Source organism: Halichoerus grypus, chromosome 7 (assembly GCF_964656455.1).
Source record: "Halichoerus grypus chromosome 7, mHalGry1.hap1.1, whole genome shotgun sequence".
NCBI lineage: Eukaryota > Metazoa > Chordata > Mammalia > Carnivora > Phocidae > Halichoerus > Halichoerus grypus.
Genome location: NC_135718.1, coordinates 117,921,803 through 117,947,438, shown reverse-complemented (window position 1 = coordinate 117,947,438; position 25,636 = coordinate 117,921,803). Strand labels below are relative to the sequence as shown.

The 25,636-nt window shown below is 37.6% G+C and overlaps 1 protein-coding gene across 8 annotated transcripts in view; it reads left to right on the top strand.

Annotated features, from left to right (window-relative positions):
• The window catches only part of RPS6KC1 (ribosomal protein S6 kinase C1), a 190,741-nt gene that overhangs the window by 144,005 nt on the left and 21,100 nt on the right, over positions 1–25,636 (top strand). For 7 of the 8 annotated variants that reach the window (XM_036101797.2, XM_036101795.2, XM_036101793.2 and 4 more), the window contains 4 exons: positions 3,502–3,549; positions 4,800–4,932; positions 15,124–16,719; positions 16,991–17,080. In XM_036101797.2, the coding sequence (XP_035957690.2) occupies positions 3,502–3,549; positions 4,800–4,932; positions 15,124–16,719; positions 16,991–17,080 (1,867 nt within the window). The remainder of the gene's footprint in view (positions 1–3,501; positions 3,550–4,799; positions 4,933–15,123; positions 16,720–16,990; positions 17,081–25,636) is intronic. The other variant, XM_078078121.1, reaches the window with a different exon arrangement.

Genomic DNA, 25,636 nt, shown 5'->3' with positions numbered 1-25,636 from the left:
CATTTACACCTAAATTTGTTCACATGTGTTTATTGAACATTTACCATGGGAGAGGGATGTGTTATATGTTGGAAGAAATATAGTTTGTGCCCTGTATTAGTTTTCTATTGCTGTCATAACAAATTACCACGAACTTAGCATCTTAAAACAACCAAATTTATTATGTCAGAGTTCTTTGGTTTTTGTTTTGTTTTGATTTGTTTTTTTAGATTTTATTTAAATTCAAGTTAGATAACATATAGTGTATTATTAGTTTCAGGGGTAGAATTTAGTGATTGATCAGTTGCATTTTATCAAGTGCCCTCATTAATGTTCATCCTCCAGTTACTCCATCCTCTCACCCCCTTCCCCTCCGGCAACCTTCAGTTTGTTCCGTATACTTAAGAGTCTCTTATGGTTTGCCTCCCTCTCTGTTTTTGTGTTATTTTGTTTTTCCTTCCCTTCCCCTATGTTCATCAGCTTTGTTTCTTAAATTCCACATCTGAGTGAAATCATATGGTATTTGTCTTTCTTTGACTATGTCAAAGTTCTTTGGACTAGAGGTCTGACATGGGTCACATTGGGCTATAATCAAGGTGCTAGCAGGGCTGTGTTCCTTACTGGAGGCTCTGGGGAAGAATCCACCTCCAAGTTCATTTAGGTTGTAGGTTGAATTCTTTTCTTTGCAGTTGTAGGACTGAACTCTTCCTTACTGGCTATCAGCCAAAGACTGGTCTTTGCTTCTAGAAGCTGTCTGCTCCTTCTCATGCTTCCTGTGAGCTCCCAGAGGCCCATTCCCAATGCTGACATGTGGGTGTCTGTATCTTAGCACCAGCAACCGTGTATCCCCCTCATACTTCAAATCTCTCTGGTTTCCCCTTCTGCCATATCATTTCTGTGTTTCCACTTCTGGCCAGAGATAGTTCTCTGCTTTTCAGGGTTCATGGGATTTGATTGAGCCCACTCAGATAATCCAAGATAATCTGTTTTGAGGTCTGTACCTTAATTACATCTGCAAAGTCCTTTTTTTGCCAGGAACATAACATATTCATAGGTTCTGGAGATTAAGGTATGAACATCCTTGGCGTCCATTATTCTGCCTACAATATGCCCATAAAAAACTTGAAATCTGGTTGGGAAATAGACACGTGAATAAAAAAATCAAATCGAAGGGGTTGGTATTGTATACAGTGGGAGAACAAAGAATGGAGAGAATCAGTGTTACTTGAGCTGAATATGGAAGGATGAGTACTTGTTTGATAAGGGGCTTGGGGGGGGACATGTCAGGAGAAGCAGCAATAACAGCCATAGCAATAATAGTAACAAGTGGCTATCCCAAGCACTTTTATAAGATGACTTCACTGAAATTCTCACAAATGGTAGATCTGTTATTATCTGCCATTATAGCTTCTGCAGATGAAGTTTTAATGTCTTCACTTTCAGAGTAGAAAGGGTAAAATTATCGTATCGGGTAGTTGAGAGAATTAACATTGATGGCTAAAGCATAGCACGTAGTAAACACTTAGTACATGGTAGGTAAACAGAGTAGAGGGTGGATAGGAGAAATACTTAGGTAGTGGACTTGGTCACTGGTTATGAGCGTAGGGGACAGGGGAGAATTCATAGTGACTGAGGGAGCTTTTTGGTGGTGGGCGTGTTACAAGGATGGTGGTGTTATTCAGTACTGTAGGAGGAGAAACAGGGTTTGGTTTTCTGTCTAGTGGGGAAAGGGCTTTGAGAAGAGGAAGGGGTGAGTTCAGAAGGTATCTGTGGGAATACTCAATTGAATTTAAATGGAGACTTACATTGTGTAGGTCAAACACTTGGAAGAGAGTTCAGAGATGAAGTGGTCACCGTCACTTCAAATTCATCATGTCTAACGTGGAATTTACTGTCTTCTCCTCAGGCTGGTCCCGCATCTTCTCACCATTCTTTCATTTTCCCAAGCTTGACATCTTTTTTTCATTCCTGACCCTCAGCTCTCTGGAGGGGGAACTCAAAACCCTGTGTACAGTGTTTGCAGGTGTCTGTGATGTAAATCCTCCAGACAAGGCCCATTTCAGACAGTGGCTGCTTTTGTGCTGTCATGGCAGAGATGAAGAGCTCCAGCAGAGACCGCGTGGGCCGGCAAAGCCTAAAATCTTTCCTGTCTGGATCTTTATAGAAGAAGTTTGCCAACTTCTGCTGTAGTGTCTCCAAAATAATAAAATAGTAACATGGTAGAATAATTCTCTATCTCTAGTCATTCCTTCCATCCATCAAGATGGGTTAGGGGAGGAGGTAGTCTGAGGGGGCGATGTGTGAGATCATGCATGGTCTTGAGGTAGTTTTTTGGACTTAGGCTGTTTTTCTAAATGAGAGGAGTGATATGATGTAACTTATGTTTTTTAAAGAAAACACTGGCTGCTATTTAGAGAATAGACCATAGGGCAGCAAATCAGGAAGCAGAGAAATCTGTTGGGAGGCCATTGTTATAATCCAGGTAAATCTTTGGATCAGGGTAATAGCTGTGCAAGTGACTTTACACTTTGGATACATTTTGAACATAGAGCTGACAGGATTTGCTGATGGAAAAAGAGGAGCTAGGATGAGTCTTGGATGGAGAAGGAGTACCGAAAGGGGGTCTTAAGTTGGAGCCTGAGTTATTGAGATCACATTATACCACGTTGCTACATAAGGGATTTTAAGAAGAAAATTGAGACTTTAGCAATGCCTGTAAATTTTTTGTTTTTACTTCTTCTAAACAATATATGTTCCATGAGGAAAAATTCTTTGTGTAAAATAATTTTCCTTTTAAGCAATATATTTTATTTTATTTTATTTATTTATTTTATTTTATTTTATTATTTTTTTTTTTTAAAGATTTTATTTATTTGCGAGAGAGAGAATGAGAGACAGAGAGCATGAGAGGGAGGAGGGTCAGAGGGAGAAGCAGACTCCCCGCCGAGCAGGGAGCCCGATGTGGGACTCGATCCCGGGACTCCAGGATCATGACCTGAGCCGAAGGCAGTCGCGTAACCAACTGAGCCACCCAGGCGCCCTATTTTATTTTTTTAAAAGATTTTATTTATTTATTAGAGAGAGCACAAGCGAGGGGGTAGAGGTGGGGAGAGACGGAGAGGGAGAAGCAGACTCCCTACTGAGCAGGGAGCTGACGTGAGGCTCGATCCCAGGATCTTGAGATCATGACCTGAGCCAAAGGCAGATGCTTAACTGACTGAGCCAGCCAGGTGCCCCCTAAGCAATATATTTTAAAACAAATCTAGGAAAACATAGAAATGTTTCTAAAATATGGAATTTTTAGAAAAGGAAACTATAATAAAACCTACTTTAGATAAGACTGTTTTAATCCTGTGATTTGGTGGCTTAAAAAAAAAAAAAAAAAACCTATTCAGAAATTAACAATTTTGGTGGAGTGAGTTTCAGCATTTACCCACAAACCGTTAAGGTATAGTTTCAAAAACTTACAAGTCAATGTTTCATTGTACTGTGAATAAATTATTACTCATGTCTTTTATGTAGGTTTTACTTGTAATGGACACAAGGACAGAACAGACATTCATTTTAAAAGTAAGTAGAATTTGTATGTTTAATGAATTTTTTAGGCATTTATTTTCAAATTATGTTTCTGAAAGAAAAAAATATTTAGTATGTTTTCTGGGTGTTTGGATGTTCTGTTATGTTTGTGATGATCTGTATTTATTTTACTTTCTGTTCTTTATCACAGTTTATAAATACGTTATAGCATACATTTAAAAAGAGTTTTAGGTTATAGAGTATGGAGGTGATAGTTTGGATAAGTTGAAGACTCATTCCCTGCTATTTAAATACATAGTGTGTACCTTAAACACATCTCTAATACATTTTGTATAATTTGTGAAGATTGCACACAATTGTACCTTTGATTATGATTATAGCCCTAAAGAGCTGAAATTTTGCCTTTAAGTCTCTGTTTCAGGTATTTGGGAAAGTGTTATCTACATCCCTGGTCCTCTTTTTTTTTCTTTCTTTCTTTTCTTTTTTTAATCTAAATTCAACTCTGTTTCTTTATATAACTCAATTTCTAACTAAATGAACAAGGAAAGAAAAACCCCTCGATTTTGTAATTTCAAAATTGAAATGGATTGTGACAGTACATATTCTAAAATATCCTAATTTAATAATTTCCATAGCATCTAGAAATAATCAATTTCAGATTAATTTTATATTTCTTTTTCAGATATTTTTTCTTTTATTTATAGCATGGCCATAGGTCACATTGACATATAACTGAAATGAATTTCTTTCTGCATATACTTTATCACTGGCATTTCTCCGGATTTTTAAACAGGGCTTTGACACCAGACACTACAGATACCTTGTTTCTTTGGAGAAGACTTAAAGTAGTCTTTATACTTTTTTGGCATAAATTTTTCAAATCTCCTGTTTAATCTAGGAATACCTTTTGTGTCTCAGAAATTTGAATGATCTCACAGTGTCTACTGCTGTAAAGATATATGTATATGTAGAATAAAACTTAAGAAAAGGTCATAGAGAAATAACTGCGTGTCATCCTGATGACTTAGTTTGAGAGCATCTCTAATAAAAACACTGACCCACGTAATTGATTTTAATGGCAGCTTTGTGGCATCTTCCGTTCTCTGGATTCACGCCAGATGCCATCAGCAGAGCCTCCAGGGACTGAGGGGCATAGAGCAGCAGATGAGTGGTTTCTCTGAAGCCCAGAGTAACTCGGATAGATTAGTTTGGTTGATAAACACAGAGCACAGCAGGCTCCAAAGGCAGCTGAGGGTACAACTGACCTTTTTGTTCTCTGTCAGGGTCTAAGGAAAAGCAGTGAATACAGCAGGAACAGAAAGACCATCATCCCCCGCTGTGTGCCCAACATGGTGTGTCTGCACAAGTACATCATTTCTGAGGAGTCCGTATTTCTTGTGCTGCAGCACGCAGAAGGTTAGTTTGTGGTTTAAATTGTTTACAGAGCAAAGAATGTCATCTGCTTAGCTTTTCAGCGTCTATAATGCCCTTTTTACTTCTGGCATCACATGGGCAGATAAAACGTACGAAACACATGTAAGAAACTGTTTTCCTCATTCCTCCACTCTCTCTCTTTGAGTTGTGAGGGAAAATGAAAAGCCAGGTGAACAGCAGATTTCATTTGAACTACAGTAACATTCTTAGATATACATAACTACTTAACTTTCTCCTCGAATTGAGCTACTGTGATGAGCACGTTAAGGTGAATGTGTGCTAAAAGAGCTAGGTTTTATTTTAGGCATTTTATTTTGTTCTCTGTTCTCTGCTAAAAGGATACAATAGTGTTAGACGACGAAAGTAAAAAGCATCCCCTGAAGAATTAATTAATTACCTCCTTTTTTAGAATGCATGGGTATTTGCTTAACATCTGACATTACCTAGTTATTCTGATCCGGGTTTTTACGAATACAGCCATTGGCATCACATATGGGTACAAAGCAGAGGCCTGGTGCTCTGCCTTCAGACTGTTTATGAAATTTCAGCTCATGGTAGTGGGAACAGGTGGCAAAAAAATACTATGTTTTGATTTGTTTTTGCCCTTTAACACCTGAATTTAAATAAATAGTCTTTTATTTAGAATGACTGAATACAGCATATAAATATAAATCCACATAATAAATACTACCTTTTGGCCTTAAGAGGTGTTTTTAAAATAGTAAAAAAAAAAATTTAAATTATTTTCCATGTTTCATGAAGGTGTTATTTTTATTTTTACATTACTGAGAATAAAGAACTGTTGTGTTTTACTAATAGGCGTGACATTTGAATTTAATGCATTTTCCCAGGAAAATGAGTCATTGCTTTGTGGAATGAGGTCTTTTATGATAACTAATGCAAGATTTTTGACGGGGGCAATAAACTATTAATATTGTTTATTATGAAGTACAGCACAAGATAACTACAGATGGAGGGAAGACCTCCATATGTAGTATTTAATAGGAAATTCAGAAGGGGCTCCATGGTCTCTCAGGTATTAAGAGAGTTAATTGCGTGTGTGAATCGGATAACTAATTCACCTTTGTTCAGACATTATAGACAGCTTTTATCTGAGGATACCAGTGCATTACAGACATTATTGAATTAGAGGTCATGTCATCTGATAGCGAAATACAGCCACCTCTGGTGTGGAACAAAATAACTTGCGTAGTAATAATCCATAATAATTTAGAACAAGGTCAGTAGGATGAATGTAATTATAGGCAATATTCTATTACCCAGTGTGGATTATTCATGTTGGAGATTATCTGTGGCAAATTTTCGATTCTAGTTTGCCTCTGCTATTTGCAGCTTCTTCCTGCTCTTTCTCTTCCTTCTCCAGAACACACTTCAGTTTTTCTTCTGCCATCTGCTCACTTTCTCTTATACTCCTTAAAGCTGATATTTCAACTAATTTTACTTTAATACTGAGAAAATCTTTATAATTTCTTTGAAAGCCATATGTCTAGATTTAGATGATCTTTACCAAACTCTTTTTTCCTTTATTGTTGGCCACAGCTGACTTTGAATGGCTACATGATATTGAATTTGTCCTGGATGATTTAAACTTGGTGGGGGAGGATCTCTCTTTGATGTTGATTTCAGGTGTCTACTGTTTGATTATAAGAAGATTTTTATAACACAAAGATATTAAATTATAGTGCAAATAGGGACTCTAGGTTCATTTAATGTTCTGCAAATTTATTGAGCATGTATTGTGTACTAGACTCTGTCTTTGGTGAACAAGACAGGAAGAGAGCTTGCCCCTTTGAAACTTACATTCTTGTGACGAGTCAAACAGAAAACCAAAAAGCACGATAATATGGACTAATAATAGGGACCGCACTGGTTTCTAACAGCGATCTTTAAAAAAGAACGACTGGGGGACTACTTTAGATGAGGTAGTCAAGGGAGCCTGCTCCAAAAAGGTGACATTTAAGAGGAGTTTTGAATGACAAAAGAAATAACCAGTTGGATGTAATTGGGAAGCGCATTCTAGGTGCAGGGATCAGTGTAAGAAATCAAAGGCAAAAACAGTATCTGATGAACAAGAAAGGAGACCATTTGGTTGGAGTGTAGTAGGTGAGGGCAGTCGTGGTATATGAGGCTCTTGGGGAAGTAGGCAGGAGTCTTGTACTGCAGGGAAAGGACTTTGGCTTTTATTCAAGTGCATTGGGAAACCAGTGGATATCTAAAGCAGTGGCAAGAGCTGATTTACGTTTTAAAAAGATCACTCTGGTTGTTGTATAGGGAATGGATTATAAACAGGCAAGGAAGAGTAAACAAGCAGCGAATAGTCTAGACAAGAGGTGATGATGGCATGGCTTTCTGGTGTTCTAGCCGCTGTGCTTTGAGGGTAGACTCAGTGGGACCTGTGATAGATTCTGGGTTAGGGAGAGAAGAATTTAGGCGAGTTTTTTGGCTTTAGCTTGAGCAATCAGGTGAACTGTATGATGGGAAGTATGCTATCTTTTACATATTAGTGGTATTTGTTACCTCTGTGAATTAGAAGTTGTGCATATATCATACACACATTACTTTTATATGTGTAAATAGCTATTCCTGAAAAATAAGTGTTGAACAATTGTTTTCTCTAACATGAATGCTTGAATACTTATGATCTGTGGCTTTAGCTTCCTTCTGCTTATAGGACTATTCAAGATTCACGTAAGTCTCTTGGACTCATTTTCTTTCCATTTTTAATTCATTTAGTCAGAAATATATTGGTGCTTACTGGGATACAGGCTTAGTTCTAACATGACAGTGAACAAAACTGATGAAGACTTTGTCCACACGGAGCTTACATTGAGAGGCAGAACAGACAATAAGCAAATACATAAGTAAATATATGTTGGATGGAGATAAATTGTATGGCGAAAAGTTAAATAAAAGACGGGAAAAGGGGATGCCAGAAGGGTGAGGTGGGGTTACTAATTTAACTAGAGTGGTCACCTCATTAAGAAAGGGACATTTGGCCAGTGACCTGAAGGAAGTGAGAGGGGGAGCATTGTGGATATGTGAGGGAAGAGTATCTCATTAAGAGAGACAAATAGGCTTGAAGCCAAGAGTGTACTTGGGGTATAAGAAACAGCAAGGTTACTGTGGCTGGAGTAGAATGGGAAGAACTTGGAGGTGGGGAGGCAGGTGGGAAGATCCTCTGTGGTCTTAATAGGCCACTTTAGGAACTTGATTTTATTTTATTATTATTATTATTTTTTTTGAGAGCACATGCAGGGTTGGGGGCAGAGGGAGAGAGAGAGAATCTCAAGTGGGCTCCATGCCCAGTGTGGAGCTCAGTGAGGGGCTTGATCTCACAACCCTGAGATCGTGACCTGAGCCGAAATCAAGAGTCAGACCCTTAACTGACTGAACCACTCAGGTGCCCCAAGAACTTGATTTTTACTCTGAGTAGATAGGAAGTGATTGAGGGATATTGAGCAGAGGAGTGACAAGATAGGGATCACTCTAGCTGCTTTGTGGAAAATGTAGTCTAGGAGGGCAAAGGCAAAAGCAGGAGACCAGTTTGGAAGTTTTTGCAGCAATCCAGGTGAAAATAATTGTGGTTTGCACAAAGCGTTAGTGGTAGAGGCGGTGAGAAATGGTCATTCGATTCTGAATCTATTTTGAAGATAGAACTGACATAATTCTGCTTTACACGCCTGCAAGGTTTTTGGCTCACAGAACTGAAAGAATGGAGTTCTCATTTACTAAGATGGGGAAAGCTGTGGGAGGGGTGGATTTAGAGGAAGAAAATCAGGGATTCAGTTTTGGACTTGTGAGTTTGAGATGCTTCTGAAATGTCCAGGTGGTGTTCAGTAGGCAGTTGGATATACCAGACAGGATTTTAGGAGAGAGATTGAAAATGTTTATTGTTCCTATAAATGAATCCCTTATTTTAACTCTGGAGAAGAAAAGGTGAGAAAATAATTGTATTCAGTCCAGGCCACTTGTGTTATTAAAACTTTAAGTTCCTAAGATTAGGGCTTATGTCATTTTCATCATCTGTATCCCAGCATTTAGCAGAATACTTGGTACATAGAAGATGTTTAGTGTATAACTGCTGAATACTGAGTAGGTGAGAGAAAAGGTGAAATGCCTAGGTTAGAAGGAATGCCTGCAGGTGTGGGTACACCGGATAGGTAGGGGATGGGAAAGAGTTTTGTCCCAAGTTACTTGGGGACCCAAGGGGTGAAATGATTCTCTTTTTATTAACTAGTTTTTTTAAGTTATGAAATATATAAGGCAATACATTTGAACTATATAAAGTAAAAATAAAAACTCTCCCTTCCTAGTCACTTTAATACCCAGTTCTGCTCTCTAGAAATAGGGGAAATTTTCCAATGTGTATAAACATATACTCCCTACCTGTCTGGTTAAATAAAATGGATCTTACGTATTGTTCTATGGCTTGTTTTCTTCCCCCATCTTAACAATATACCTTGGACAACTTTCCTTGTCAGTACATACAGGTCTGCATTAAGAGAGACCAGTGTAGTGATTAAAGACAAGGATTCTAGAGCCAGACTACGTTAGTTTGTGTGACCTGGGGCAAGGTATTTAGTGTTTTTGTGCTTCCATTTCCTTATCTATAAAATAGGGATGATAATTATCTACCTCATACAGTTGATGTGAGGATTAAGTAGTTGATATATGTAAAGCACATAGTGCCTGGTAAACATTGTGTAAGTATTTGCAAATGTTGCTGTTGTGGTTTTGAATAAAGAATATTTGGTTGTACCGATATTATAATTTATTTAACTACTCCCTTATTATTTGGTGTTTAAATTGTTTCTAGTACCTTTTCCTATATATCTTTGTGTATTTTTGTTTTCTTTTTTTGAGAACTATTTATAGCATGAATTTCTTGACGTAGAATTTAGAATTGGTGGTTCAAAAAATGATTTTGATCGTTCCAGCAGTATTTTATCGTACATATTAAAGTCAAGTCCTAATTCTGGTCAAGCAAATTTAACAAATATTCTTTGCAATCTTTCAGAAAACCAATAAATTAAAATTTAATGAGAGACAAAGACTTTTTACTAAACTTTATTAACTGCTAATTTCATAGCTTAAAATGGCTAATATCTCCAAGTTTTATATGCTTCAGTGAGGCTTACAAAGGTGTCATTTGTATTTCTAAAGTGTTCAAAATTGTAAGTATGTTAGGTATTTTCTTTTTTTTTTTATGTTAGGTATTTTCTACTTATATTTTGAGATTTAGCAATAACAGGGTTTTTTAAAGGATAACATTTTTTTTTTTTAAGATTTTATTTATTTATTTGACAGAGAGATAGAGAGCACAAGTAGACAGAATGGCAGGGAGAGGGAGAAGCAGGCTGGGAGCTGGACATGGGGCTCGATCCCAGGACCCCAGGATCATGACCTGAGCTGAAGGCAGCCGCTTAACCGACTGAGCCACCCAGGCGCCCCAAGGATAATATTTTTAATGTTACAATAATGATGTTGACATTTGTGTAAGTTTATCTGTTAGGCCTGATCTTAATTCAGTAGAAAGTAAAACATGCTCAACTTTTGTGGGTGAGAAATTTGAAAGGAAATAATGTGCTCTTGTAAGTTTTGTGATTTTCATGATTTTGTAATTGGAAGAAAGTATGGGATAGGACCAAAATTTTGTTTCCATAGTTCCATATCAAACATTAAATTTAACTGGGCACCCAGCAAAGAATGGAAAAGATTCATTCTCTCTTGAAAAATGCAGTTTTTTTTTTTTTTAAGATTTTATTTATTTATTTGACAGAGAGAGACACAGCGAGAGAGGGAACACTAGCAGGGGGAGTGGGAGAGGGAGAAGCAGGCTTTCTGCTGAGCAGGGAGCCCGATGTGGGGCTCGATCCCAGGACCCTGGGATCACGACCTGAGCCGAAGGCAGACGCTTAACGACTGAGCCACCCAGGCACCCAGAAAAATGCAGTTTTTTTACAACTCACTTTAGGGTACTTGTTTAGGTTAGGAACAAATGTCATAAAGAAAGTGCCAATCATCACATTTAAAAATTCTATGTAATAATGAGAAGAATGGAAATTAAGGGAGATGCCATATTTGACTGATCAAATTGGTCAGCTTGCTAACATCCAATAAAGGCAAGTTGCTATGAAGGTGGCATTAATACACATTGCTTATAGGAGTGGATTCTGGTACAGCCTTTCTGTAAAGCAGTTTCATGACATGTATCAGAAGCATTAAACATATTCATGCTTTTTGATCCAGTCTTTTCATTTCTGGGATTCTGTCCTGACGAAATTATCAGGGATGTCAAATACTTCCATGTAAAAAGTACATATTATTTTAGTAGTAAAAGATTGGAAACAATGTAAATATCCAACAATAGATGAACACTTAAATACCTCATAATATCTATCACATGGATATGCTATATAGCCATCGAAGTTCATAGTCTCATGAAAATTAGAAAATGTTTATGATGTGATGTTAGTCACAGATAAAACGTCTGAAAATAAATGTACAAATAGTTAATAGTGCTTTTTAAAAAAGATTTATCCATTTATTTGAGAGAGAGGGAGAGAGAGCGTGTGAGTGCACATGCACGAATGTTGGGTAGGGCAGAGGGGAGAGAATCCTAAGCAGACTTCCCGCTGAGCATGGAGCCCAGTGTGGGGCTGGATCCCATGATCCGTGAGATCATGACCTGAGCCAAAATCAAGAGTCGAACACTTAACCAACTGAGCCACCCAGGCGCCTGTAGTTAATATTGTTTATAGGTGATTTGTATTTGAATTTTTCTCTTCTCTTCTTTTCTGTATTTAATTTTTTTGAAACCATATATTTGTTTTAAAGCAGGAAGAAAGCATGACCCAAAATAATGATATTATTAATATTTATAGACCCTTATTCTTAAAAGATTTTCAAAATACTTGGAAAGATGTCTTTTTATAACCTGATTTAATAAATATTTATTTAATACATACTATTTTACATGCTAGGCAGAATCCTTTCCTTGTAGTTATGAAGACCCTGCAGTCTGGTAAAGGAGATGGTAAAAGTATAGGCGTATAAAAGTAATATTAATATGAAACAGAATGTCTTAAATGTTGTAAGAGGGACTAAGTGATATAAAAGATTCAGAGAATCTGAATCCACTGAGGGGATGTCAAAAAATTGGTAAAAGAAAACAAATTCTGAGGGACTGTCAAGAATGGTTAGGATTTTGACAAGTAGATATTGGAGAAACTAGTAAGAAAAAAAAATTCTTGAAGTGGTAGGTATAGTTTGAGCAAAAGCCCAGGATGGGTAGTATATTTGGAGAAATCCAATTCAGATGGATTATTTGGTGAGTTGAAGGGGAGGACCAAATCATAGCTTGACACATTATATTTACTGAGGGGTTCAAGCCTCTGTGGAGTTGGTACATACATCATTAAGTAGATGGAGGGGATTTGGGTTCTTGAATGGAGAAATAATGTAAGATCTGTGCTAAAATGGAAGATTAATTGGGCAGCAATTAGTGTGATAGAATGATACAGAAAGCAGTTAAAGCAGGGATCTAGTTGTAGCTGTAAAGTTATTCCAAGAAGCAGACTGGCCAAAGGAATCAGTAGAAGAGGAAGACTCCATGAAACATTATGGACATATCTTACGGGACTTGGAAACTTGCCCAAAAGAACAAGGGAGAAAAAATAATCTAAGCTTGGTCCAAAGCTTTTTTGCCAGAGTGGCTTGGAGGTCAGAAAGAGGAAGTGATCTGGGGGGGTCAGGGTGGGGGGAGAAAGAATTGAAGCACATTGAATTTTCTATTTCAGCACTTCATCCAGGTGAAATTGGCCTAAGAACGAATGAAACTTTTCTTAGAACTTTACTGGGTACCATTTCTTGCTGTTATTAGAACTTTGCAACTGCAAAGACTGTCTACTTTGTGTTGGCACATCTCATTCTGATGAGTTATCATTGAGTTAAAGCAGCACTGACTGAGTGTCTGTTGTGTCCTGCACATTGTTTAGGCAGTAGATAGAAAGATGGAAGTGACGGTCCTGTCTTCACAGTAGTCCCCATCTAGGAGAATGGAAGACAACACACGTTGTTTCAGTTGGATTGCGTACAAGAACCGCAGCTCCAGGTTCAGGCTTTATTGTTAGTGTGCCACAACAGACGTATTTGTGATCAAAGGAGTGTGGCTATTGCTGTCAAATGACGAACAAAAGATGGAATCAATGCATAGCTTCTTTTGTGAGTTTCAAAGCTATATATGAACCTTAAATTTTATTTGAATATGGGGGAATATGAAATGCTAAGTATAATCTAATGAGGACAGAAAGTTAGCCAAGAAAAATGAGAGGGGAAAAGTTAAACACCATAATGTCCAATACTACTAATTATTATCAAAATGGGAGAAAACTGTTAACTGGGTCACAGGGAGAGGCGATGTCTGAGTATCTTAGGATTAATATTATGACAGCTACCCTTTATTATACATTTACTTTGTAGTGGGCACAGTACTCGGGGCGGGGGGCTTTATGTATTTACTGAGTTCCTCTAAATGAAGTGAAATGCCAAGTACAAAAAGATTTTTTTGGATGCTTCCACTGACCTTTTTATACATATAATTGACTGTTGGAGATGATTTCTCTTAAGATTGTTACCCTTGGTGGGCGCCTGGGTGGCTCAGTTGGTTAAGCGACTGCCTTCGGCTCAGGTCATGATCCTGGAGTCCCAGGATCGAGTCCCGCATCAGGCTCCCTGCTCAGCGGGGAGTCTGCTTCTTCCTCTGGCCCTCCCCCTCTCATGTGCTCTCTCTCTCTCTCTTTCTCTCTCAAATAAATAAATAAAATCTTTAAAAAAAAAAAAAAAAAAAGATTGTTACCCTTGGTATAGGATGCTTAATAAAGACATTAAAAATGTGCTGGAAAAAAAATTGCCTTCTCCATGTTAATAGAGGGATTCATTTTTAACACATTATTTCCCATTTTTGGAAGCTACGGTTATATATTCACAGAGGATGCATCTGCAATTATTGTTTGTAAGATTTTTAGATCAGATTTAACTTCTTCTTGTAATACAGTAAAGCTTTGGTAGGTTTTTGATACTTACAGGTATTTATTCAAAGATTCTAGTGAGCAAAACAGGTTGAGTTCTTAATGGTTAAAATAACACAAAAGAAAAACAAGGTGAAATAACTAACAAGTATTGCTGGTAAAACATCAGATTCCTTTGATTTCTTTGAAATTGATTTTTATGATTTTACTTTTCTGTAGGTTTCTCGTATATATCAGAATACAAAACTGGAATTACAATAGCCAGCCTCATTAATGGCTGCCCAATTAATTTTCCTCAATTGCTTTACTAGGTCTTATTATACCATATATGATGTATTTGGGGGGAATGGGAAAAATGTTATTAATATGTCATTTACAATGGCATAATTATATACCAGATGCCATATCTCCCCTCTAGTCTTGGACTGGGCATTTTCTTTCTTTCTTTCTTTTTTTTAAAGATTTTATTTATTTATTTGACAGAGAGAGACAGTGAGAGAGAGAACACAAGCAGGGGCAGTGGGAGAGGGAGAAGCAGGCTTCCCGCTGAGCAGGGAGCCTGATGGCGGGGCTCGATCCCAGGACCCTGGGATCATGACCTGAGCTGAAGGCAGATGCTTAACGATGAGCCACCCAGGTGCCCCGGACTGGGCATTTCCAAAATGGAATAATATTGTTAATTTTTGCCCCCTACAGTATATACAATTTTAAGCAGCACTTATTTATGTATTTCCACTTGGCCAAGGGACCATGCTTCAAAAAATTATTACATAAACAGCTCAGAACATAATCAGATGTTTCAACAGCTAAATCATATTTAAAGCAGTGTTCCAGCTGTGGGATTTCATATTAGTATTTGTTAAACTAATTTCAAAGGGAGAAGTAGGTTGTCATTTAAAAGATAATTGGTATCAGGAGATATGTTTAAAACTATACTCAGTAGTCAGCAATAACAAGAAAACATTTAATTAAAATGCTTGTTTTATAGCATACTTGATATTAATGGGTATCATTGACTTGCTTTTGGTTGATTATTAGAATACTCTTTGTTTTTCTAAGGGCTTCAATAAGTAACCATTATTTTGGGGATCTTAAAAATTTTTTTGGTTATACTTGTTCACAGGTGGCAAACTCTGGTCATATATCAGTAAGTTTCTAAACAGAAGCCCTGAAGAAAGCTTTGACATCGGGGAAGTGAAAAAATCCACACTTACTAAAGTTCACCTGCAACAGCCAACTTCTAGTCCTCAGGACAGCAGCAGCTTTGAATCCAGAGGAAGTGATGGTGGAGCCATGCTTAAAGTCCTGCCTTTGAAGACTAGTCTTACTCCAAGCTCTCAAGATGATAGTAACCAAGACGAAGAAGGCCAAGAGAGCTCTCCCAAATGGCCAGATTCTGGCTCAAGTTCAGAAGAAGAATGTACTACTAGTTATTTGACATTATGCAATGAATATGGGCAAGAAAAGATTGAACCAGGGTCATTGAATGAGGAGCCTTTCCTGAAGACTGGAGGGAGTGGTGTTGATACCAGAGTCACTGGAAGCTTCCCAGCACACCTTGCTGCCGACAGGCGCATCCCCAGCACCCAGCACATGGCTCACGAGCTGCAGTTCTTCGCTGGAGACGATGATGTGGAAGCAGTTAGTTCGCCAAGAACGTCAGATTCCCTTAGTAGATCGAAAAACAGCCCCATGGAATTCTTTAGGATAGACAGTAAGGATAGCACTAGTGAACTGCTAGGCCTTGATTTTGGAGAAAAATTGTATAGTCTAAAGTCAGAGCCTTTGAAACCATTTTTCGCTCTTCCAGATGGAGACGGCACTTCCAGGAGTTTCAATGCTAGTGAAAGCAAGGTAGAGTTTATAGCTCAGGACACCATTAGCAGGGGCTCAGATGACTCTGTCCCAGTCATTTCTTTTAAAGATGCTGCTTTCGATGATGTCATTGGCACTGATGAAGGAAGGCCTGATCTTCTTGTAAATCTACCTGGTGAACTGGAGCCAACCAAAGATGGTGCCGCAGTGGGACCTACTAAGTTTACACAGACTAATATAGGCATAATTGAAAGTAAACTGTTGGAAGCCCCCGATGTTTTATGCCTTCGGCTTAGTCCTGAACAATGCCAATCAAGTGAAGAACAAGGCACAGAGGAATTGAGTGATGCCTCTAGACCTAAATCCCAGAGTATAGCAGAGAAACACAATGCACAGGGGGATCTTGGGATGTTATTTGTAGCAGCTGCTGATCATAGTAGTTCAGGAGACGTGTCTTTGTTACACAGCTCAGATTCTAAGTTCCAAGGACTTGGAGTGGGGGAGTCGGCAGTAACTGCAAACAGCACAGAAGAAAGCTTATTCCATATTTCTGACCCACTCTCAGGTGCTAATGAATATAATGTAAACACAGAAACTTTAAAAACTGAAGAAGTATTGCTGTTTACAGATCAAACTGAGGATTTGCCTAAAGAGGAACTGACTTTATTTCAGAGACACCCAGAGACTAAGGGAGAGAGTGGATTAGCACTAGAAGGAGACAAGGAAATACATCAGATTTTTGAGGACCTTGATAAAAAATTAGCACTAAACTCCAGGTTTTACATCCCCGAGGGCTGCATTCAAAGATGGGCAGCTGAAATGGTGGTAGCCCTTGATGCTTTACATAGAGAGGGAATTGTGTGCCGCGATTTGAACCCAAACAACATCTTATTGAATGATAGAGGTCAGGAACTTTTGCAAATGCATTTCTTTTTATTCGCTGTTGCTTCCAATTAACTGAGTAGGCGTTTTATCTTGTAATTAGTATCTTCATTTCCTGTCTAGAGCTTCATTATCAGTGCGGCAAATTCACCCCCAGTAATAGCTTCTAGTACTTAATGATGCCATTATTCTTAATGATACTGTTTTTAGCTACAAAAGGAGTAATTACAGTTCACTTCTGCAGAAAATGGAAGAGAAAAATGTTTTGATTTCTCCTGTCGTTTTGTTTTTAGGACACATTCAGCTAACGTATTTTAGCAGGTGGAGTGAGGTTGAAGATTCCTGTGACAGCGATGCCATAGAGAGAATGTACTGTGCCCCAGGTTAGAGCAATCTCCTAAAATGGTTCACTTGAAAAAGTAGTTCAGCAGCTCTCTTTTCTTTACAGAAGTTGTATTTTTCACTCACAGTTCACATATATGTTGGCTTTGAGTATCTCTTTAATCCTTCAAAAAAGAAAATTTGGGGATTAAATCATTGTATATTGGTTTATCTACCCAATAGAGGTAGGTGTGTGTGTGTGTGTGTGTGTGTGTGTGTGTGTGTATGTGTGTTTGTGTGTTTGTTGTTAAACAGGTTTGGACTTCTTTTAGAACTGACAGTGAATTCTGTCTTAGAAATGTCATAACTTCTTAGTGTTTAGAAGGACCTTTAAATACCCCGAACCTCTTTAAATGGATGGTTTTATTAAGATAGGAGAGGGAGCCGACAAAAGGGGTAAAATTCCTAAGGATAAAAATGGATAAAATGAGGAATTAAAAAAAAAAATGCTATGTTGTGACTTCAGTGATGAGCCAAGCTGGCATGGGAGAGCAGATTTCAGAGTTCTTTCTGTATCTGAGACATTTTAGGAAGCATGTTCATCTTGGCTTAAAGTAGCCAGTTTAGCCAAATATTTGACACAACAGGTTTCTCTTGCTCTTACTGTATTGTCTTTGTTTTTTAAAAATTAGAGATTTACTTCTGGGGTGTGTTAGATCCTTTGCTGATAATTACAGGTCATTTAAGCATCTGAATTGGATTTGAGTTAGTGTGTCTCTGCTAGTGCAGATGGGGCTACATTTGAATCCAAAGTTCGTTCACCTTTTGCCTAGCTTTCAGCCTCTTTGGATGGTCAAAGTTGCTTCACTTGTCACCCCACTGGCTTTCAAAGGAGGTTCAAGCTGATTATGTTGACATGATCTGCTTAGTTGTTGATTAATACAGTATTTAATGCTCCTAGCTAACCAGTGTATTATTGATGCTAACATTGCTTCCCTGCATAATGGGAAATGATTATAATTAAGATTGAAAGAGCTATATTGTTCTTAGTTACAACCTTCATTGTTAAGAATTATTTCTGTATTGGGGAATAGCGAAGTTTTTCAACCTGTGAAGCAAATGTCCTAAAACTGTTTCCTGAAAACAATGATGTGGATTTTTTTTTTTCTTACTGTTATACCTTTTCCTTTCCACTTCCTTCCCTCAAATTAGGGGTGTTTGATTTTGTTTCTTCCTAGGGGCAATAGAGCATGCCTACATTTTTTGTTTCTCTCAAGTAGAAATGCTGTTTTTGAAGCCTTATTAGTATGATTTAGTTAATGGGATAACAAAAATAATTTCATAATGCAATCACTTTATTATGGTTATCTGGTTCTTCTTTTTTGTACTCTCCCCCTTTTCTAATTTTATAAATAATGTTTTAGGTACCAATGTACATAAGAACATATATTAATTGTAATGAATTTGGAGGTTTTAGGATCAAAATTAAATCTGGGAGTTCTTTGAAATGAAACCTCTTAAATCCAGAAGTGAAGTGCAGTGTAAACCTCACATCAAAACCAAATATTTATGAGACATTGTTTAATGTTTGTAACTGACTCCTTACTTCCTATTTTTATTTTCATTCTCTTATCGAAAACTATAGCGTCATCCTTTGGCAGTCTAGCAGATTGACATCCTGAGAATTTTAAATATATGTGGAACAAAGCTATACTACATTCATCAACAAATATATACTTTTAATTTTGTGTACTGAAATACTAAGTTTAATCCAGATCAGTTTCCACATTTTCCTTTTTAAGCCTTTCCCCGGAAATCACAGTTCTCATAGTTTACCAGCAGGTGGCAGTCTACCATTAATGGATTTTTGCTGTCATCTTCCAGGTTGCCCTTCTAACATTTGAAAAAAGCTGTCATCTGAAGAAGGGCTTTGTTTTAATTATTTGCATGACAGAATTGTACTTTCAAGCTTTGTGAGTTGCAAAAGTGTTCTAGCATTATGGCATGCATTGAACATGTGGAAAGTCTCTTCTATTCTTTGGGCCTATTAATATGTTTTATCAATGCGGGAAAAACAAAACCAGGAATGGCCTTCACTGAAAAGTAAAGCTAGTGGTGTAATGTAGATGATCATAAACCCAGAGAGTTACAGAACTCAGTTAAGTCTGTGTTCTCCTGCCCCTCGTTTATAATGCAAGGGGAATTGGGACAAAAAATTGTAAATTACTGTTTTTTTCAAAAGTGAATAGCAGTGCTACTGATAAAAACTGTAAGTAGGCTTTCCTCTTCTCAAATGGTGGGAGCAATGCTAATATGCTAATATTTCAATGATTAAAAGTCAGACATGGGGACAGAGAGTACTTACTCTCTTTTGGTCTGCCCTTAGAAACACTACAGGGTTGCCGTCATTCTCTCCCACATCCCCTCTGCCTTTCCGTTTTCCGACTCTAACCTTAGTATTATTGTCCAAGTAGCTCTAAAGCATGTTAAGCAGCTGATGTTTGGTTAGAAAGTAAAGTTGTCATAAGATTATGATGAGAACGGTCCACTTCTGTTTAAACAGCATGCAACCTCTACCCCGACCCCTCCTCCCTCCTGGGAATCCTTATCACATATTTGTCCTAAAAACATAATCCACCTGCCCTGTACTTTGTAATATCAGCAGTGTATCTTTTCATCTTGTGGGTGATGTGCCTTTATATTTTGAGAAAAATTTCCAGTAACAGATTCGATTTACATGGACAGAAACTTGAGCACATGCCAAAGTAGCAGGGGGGCCATTATTCTGCTCTATAAATAAGTTTAAAAAAGAAACAACACACACACAGAAACCTGTGAATCAACATGTTTTGGTCTAATTGAGGGGAAAAGCAAGATAGATAAATTTTGAAATGCAAATGATCACCTTCTGTTATTGAAGTATAGTTTCTGCCAACTTTGAGATCTCAGATTTTAAAAAGTCAGAGTCATTTCAACAATGTATACTACCAAGGATATCTGATGTTCACAAGTTTCTACAACAACGCGAAGAACTTTCTTAAAAAGTTGCCACTTTTTTATATTAAAGAAAACAAGTCCAATAACAAAAAGACAAAACCCATGGAGCTTTCTCTGTCTACATCTGTGAAAAAGCCAGCAAATAAATGGCTGCAGCTGCAGGCCGATCAAGAGGGTCTTGAGAATACGAATTCACTGATCAAACCCAGCCCTGTTTTCAAAGTAGAAGCCATTCCTTTTAGGTTCACTTTGTATCCTTAGATTATCTAGGATGATTCTCTAGAAAGGTTTTATTTTAAATAAACATCATTCATGGTAAATGGGCTCCTTTCATACCAGAGAAACACAGGACAGAGTTCAGGAAGAGAAAGAGCAAAGAAATAGATCCCAAAGTGGGAATAGATTGTATAGCAAGTGACAATATAAACATAACACTGTCTAGTTTCCATATTAGGAAACTTTAGATACTTTCTATTAAGAGACTTTTAGACGGGTTGTCCTATTTTTCATTGTGAGAGGTTATAGAATAAAAACTGGAGTAAATTGATTATTCTTCTCTAGAGGACTTCCTTGTAGTTACTCTGATTTTATTTCTATATTTGTGTACACATACACACACATAGAGGATTTTATGTGCTATATCATCATAACTATTAATCTATCATAACGTAGACTAAATTTTTGTTACAGCATTTTAAGTATAAAGGAAGAATAAAGTGTCAAAGTATTTTTTTATCAGTATCTTTTTTCTTAACAGTCTTGACTCTTCATCATAAAAAAGGCAGCTAGAGAATAGAACCTATAATAGTAAGCATATAAAATACAAAAGACTATATTTGAAAGTTTAAAATGCCATCTAAGGCAAGTGAGTAAAATTGTTTATATGTTCGTTATTATGCTAATATAATCACTTCAGTTTCTTATTCTGGTCTTCACAAGTTGATATGGTATCCTATCACTGTGTGTCCTTCACCTTTATTTTCCACTCCATTATGAGCCTTTATAAATACTTGAAATTTACATTGGTATTTCTCGTTGAATACTTTTCAGACTTGAGAATTTATAGGTGAATATGTGTGTAAATTGAAGTCCAAACTGCTTTTTACTGCAGCCCAATCTCCACGCTCCCAGATGTCAAATGACAGCTTTGCTTCCTCTCTTGGGCGATTTCACACTTGGAAACGCTCACAGCTGACAGTGAAAAGTGAAACATAGAAAAATCATGCTGAAAACTATCTGCAAAATTCAGTTTTAGAGCATGACGTTTATTTACTACCACCCTTTGCTCTTTTAGCCTGATGTTATCAAATAGTCCATGAATATATTTTTTGAGGGTAGTCTCCTCTGCCCTTTTTCCTAAATGTGTCTTACATATTATTTGTTGCTTTTTTAAGCATGGTGCTCCATGTGATAGTTATGTATTTGATACTTAGATCTAGGACTCAGACCATGGATGGTTTAAAATATCATGAGGCCGTCATAAGTTTAAGATTTAGAATCATAAGGTGAAATTAAGAATGACCAACATTCATTATTTGTCCCACATCAGCCGTTAACTCATTGCATGGCCCTGGGCTTGTTATTTAAAGACTTTCTAGACCTAAATTTACCACTAGTAAAACAGATTTGTTGAGTATAAAAAAGATCACAGATATCAAATCACCTAATATCCTTCTTACACAAAATGTAGTCAGAATTCAAGTTCATTTTATTAAGGCAATAATTTTTTCCCCCAAGGATAAATACTGATTTCTTGTCTAATATTAGTAGGGTGAAAATAATTATTTCACTTGAGGATTTTCTAAGTGTGTGTGTATGAGTTAAAGATTTATTTATTTATTTATTTGACAGAGAGAGGGAGGGTACAAGTAGGCAGAGTGGCAGGCAGAGGGAGAGGGAGAAACAATCTCCCCACTGAGCAGAGAGCCCAATGCGGGGCCTGATCCCAGGACTCTGGGATCATGACCTGAGCCGAAGGCAGATGACTCTTAACTGACTGAGCCACCCAGGCGCCCCTCTAAGTATATATTTTTACTCATTTATAGAGTATTTACATAATATATATGATGTAGAAATGAGGGATTTATGGATAGTATTTTCATTTGGAGGAGAAAAGCCAAGACACCTTTTGAGTAGGGCAAAATTTAATTGCCAAGATTCTCAACAAACAAAATTGTTTAAGGAAGAAAGAATCATTTTGCATATGAGAATTTTGGCGTCCTGGGTAACTTCACCAAACATGAAGGAATGCAAAGTTGAGAGAGAACCCAAATGAATATAGATGTGTATTTTGAAATAATAATTATATAACCAGGAAATATGGCTATATCTCTGGTGTAGGCTTTAAAATTTTTTCCCCCAAAGGGGAAAGAAGAAAAAGGCAAGAGGGAGCTATAGAAATAATTTTTAAAAGAGTAAAATATTTGTGGTTAATATTTAAACATTATCTTTCAAACACTAACTCTTTTGTTTGATTTATCCTTAAGCAAAACTTTACCAGTAACTCTCTTGTACATAGAAGATGTATAATGTTTTCCTTGAACGATTAGCAAGTACTTTTAATCCTTTGCCTTTAGTTCTTATTGTCATAAAGACCAAATCTCTGTCTTCTTTGGGAGAACCAGTAGCTTTTTAAGTTTGCCATAGAATAGTGAAAATTTTACACTGATGAAAATTCTCTGATGTACTTCACCCCTGTATATTGATGAAACTTGTGCCATGAGTACAGAGTCATATTAAGATAAACAAAAAGAGCTTCCAGTCAACTCAAATCTTATCTTGTCCAGGCAAGTCCCTCCTGATGGAAAGATTAAAGAGTTGCTTTATACTGGTTTGAAGGTCTGGAACCTTGGGATCCATCCCTAGGTAGGATGTATCTTGGATCTCTCACAAATCCCCCAGTGATGGCCCAGTCACCTTCACCTCTGTGTTAAGGTCACTCCATGTTGAAATAGACCCATTCTGAAATCATACTTCTCATCAGGACAAAATGTGATTTGTCTCCCACTGATGGGAATGAGGCAGAGTAATGGCGAAGTGTTCCATCTTTGTGATTTGGCACCTTAGTGAATCACACATTAGCTCTTCTCAGGAGAAGAAATTCTTTGGCCGTTAGAACTAGAGAATTTTTAAGAGTCAGTTAATAATGTTTTCATACAGAAGAGGTGAAATACAAGATCTCTGTATGTTTCATAATACTACCTGATCTACTAGGGAGTGGGGGTTACCTCAAGCTTTAGATTATTAAGAGGAAGTTAGTTTTAACCTCTTATTTACTTCAAACCTTTTTCTTTATGATCTTGGACGGATTCTTTTTTTAGAAATAGGAACATGAGACTAGATACGTGTAGTTTTAAGTAATAGCTGCATTGTAATGCTTCTTGATTTTTAGGTCTAAGTTGATTTTTGGCAACTATTCAGTTACTTAGCCTCACTACCATATTATTGTAAAAAGGAAAATGAACTTTTACCTCTGATGTTTAATGCAGAAGAGATAATGCTTAAACATTATGTACCAGAGCTATTGGCTAGCTACTTTGATCAGTTTCTATACCATGTAAAATTTTGTCAGTTTGAATCTCCATGAAGTAACCAGGGCTTACTCCTTCCAAGCAATTATTCACAAATTCTTCCTTCAAATAAATGTTTAAAAATGCTAAGGTTTTAAAAAATTGATGACAGAGCAAATGGGATTCCTTAAGCTCCTTTAATAGCAGTGCATGAAGGTCTGCCTGCCTAACACGCAACAGCAGTGGAGAGAGGGGGGTGGGAACTGTGGCTGTCATTTTCACAATTTTTAGTTAGCCTTTTTCTCATCAATCAACTTTAATGGCTTTGGTTGGGTAACACTGTGACACCCGATGGCTATTCAGAATGGAGCAGTTGTGATATGATCAATGGAAAATGGAGCATGCTGTTGGTTTTTTTCTTTTTTTTTCCTACTAGAAATGCAGGGTGAGAGAGTAAGCAAGATTGTATAGAGCTCAGAATTATAATTATAATCAGTCAACCAGAAGTCATATGGTAGTTACCCATTTCTTATTTTATCTCACAAGAAGATGGTATAGTAATGATACCTATAAACTCCCTTGAACAGGTAATTCTTGGCTCTGGAATGCTGAATCAAGTTAAATCAAGGAGTTTTGATGCAACTTAGGCAGATAATTGCAGGAAAGCTCAGAACGTGGTTGGCAGGTCACCCGCACAACAAGAAATTCAGAGCTGGGTAGTGAGAACAAAGCAGAATTAAGTCTTTGGTCAAGCCCAGCCTGAATTCCCTGAGTGCGATGTGTCCTTACATCCAAGACCCCACAATACAACCGGCCCAGGGTTTCAGGTAATTAAAATATGTGAAAAACAACTGGATTAATAATGAGGTGGTGGCAGGCAGCAACGCTAGAGCCTGGGATGAAGCAAGAAAACAAGTGTGTGAGAGGTAGAGCTGCACGCTTCTCCCATCGCCTTGTGGCATTGTGAAGAGCGGGGCGCTAGCCGCTGCACACTCTTCTCTCTCGAAAGTGCTAGACTCTCTCATCGGCCTTCTCTGGATAATACTCTAATGAATGTGAGGAGTGTCATACTGGCAGTTTTTAAGTAGTTCATACACCCTACTCAACAAATAAGGCATTTGAATCATCAGTTGAGTGCAGAGTTGGAAGATTTTATGGAATGGAGAATGGAGAAGTGGGCAGCCAGTATTTTCTAAAGTAGGATAAAATATGGAAAAAAGGGAGCAAAGTGCAAATTCCAGGCTCTAGCTAGTCTATCACTCTGAGAATTAAGATCCGCTTAAGAGATGTGAGACCTTAGGCAAGTACATTTCTTCTGTCCAAATTATTTCATTTAAAATACATGTTCTTTTGAACACTTGTGTACCTTCAGACTTTGAAGCGTTAAATGTCTCAACTTTGATAATTTAGTTTATAGGTATTAGAGAAACAGTTCAGCCCTGGAATTAAAATGAAATTTTATTCTCCTAGTTGATATGGCTTTTAGTTTTGCTTTCAGTTGCAACATTTTGTCTTGTTTGTGGAAACTTTTAAAAAATTGTCTCTATATCTAAATACCCTTGGGAAACTAAGAGGTGTAGTTGTCCTCCAGTGTACTTAAGTGAATTTTTTTTGGTGACATTAAAAGAATACTAACTGATACTAATGATCTCACCAGACTAGCAGCCAGATACTGTAGCCAGCTTACGCACTGCTAGCACCTTTCACAGGACTGTGTGCCTGGATTCCTCACATTGAACAGGGGCACGGGAAACCCTGAGTTACCTCCCAATCCTGTCTTCTTCCTGCTCCCAGGGCTTTTCAGCTTTTTCCTTTGCCACGTGCCATCCCCTCAGAACAAACCGAGGCAGTCACTGCGCTCTGCAGAGGGGAGCACTGGAAGGCGTCCACTGCACCACCCTCTTTAAGCCACCAGCATCTCTTGCCGGGACTACCGCAGTCATCAACTGACTGACCTCCATTCTCACCCGGCTTTAATCTGTGTTTCATCCAGCAGCCAGGGTGTGCTTTAGATAATGTTTGAAACTTTCTAGCCTACCACATATAAAAGTGTGAAAGGACTTGACGTAGATCTCTATGCTCAATGGGACTTAAGGAAAATGAATGTGATGA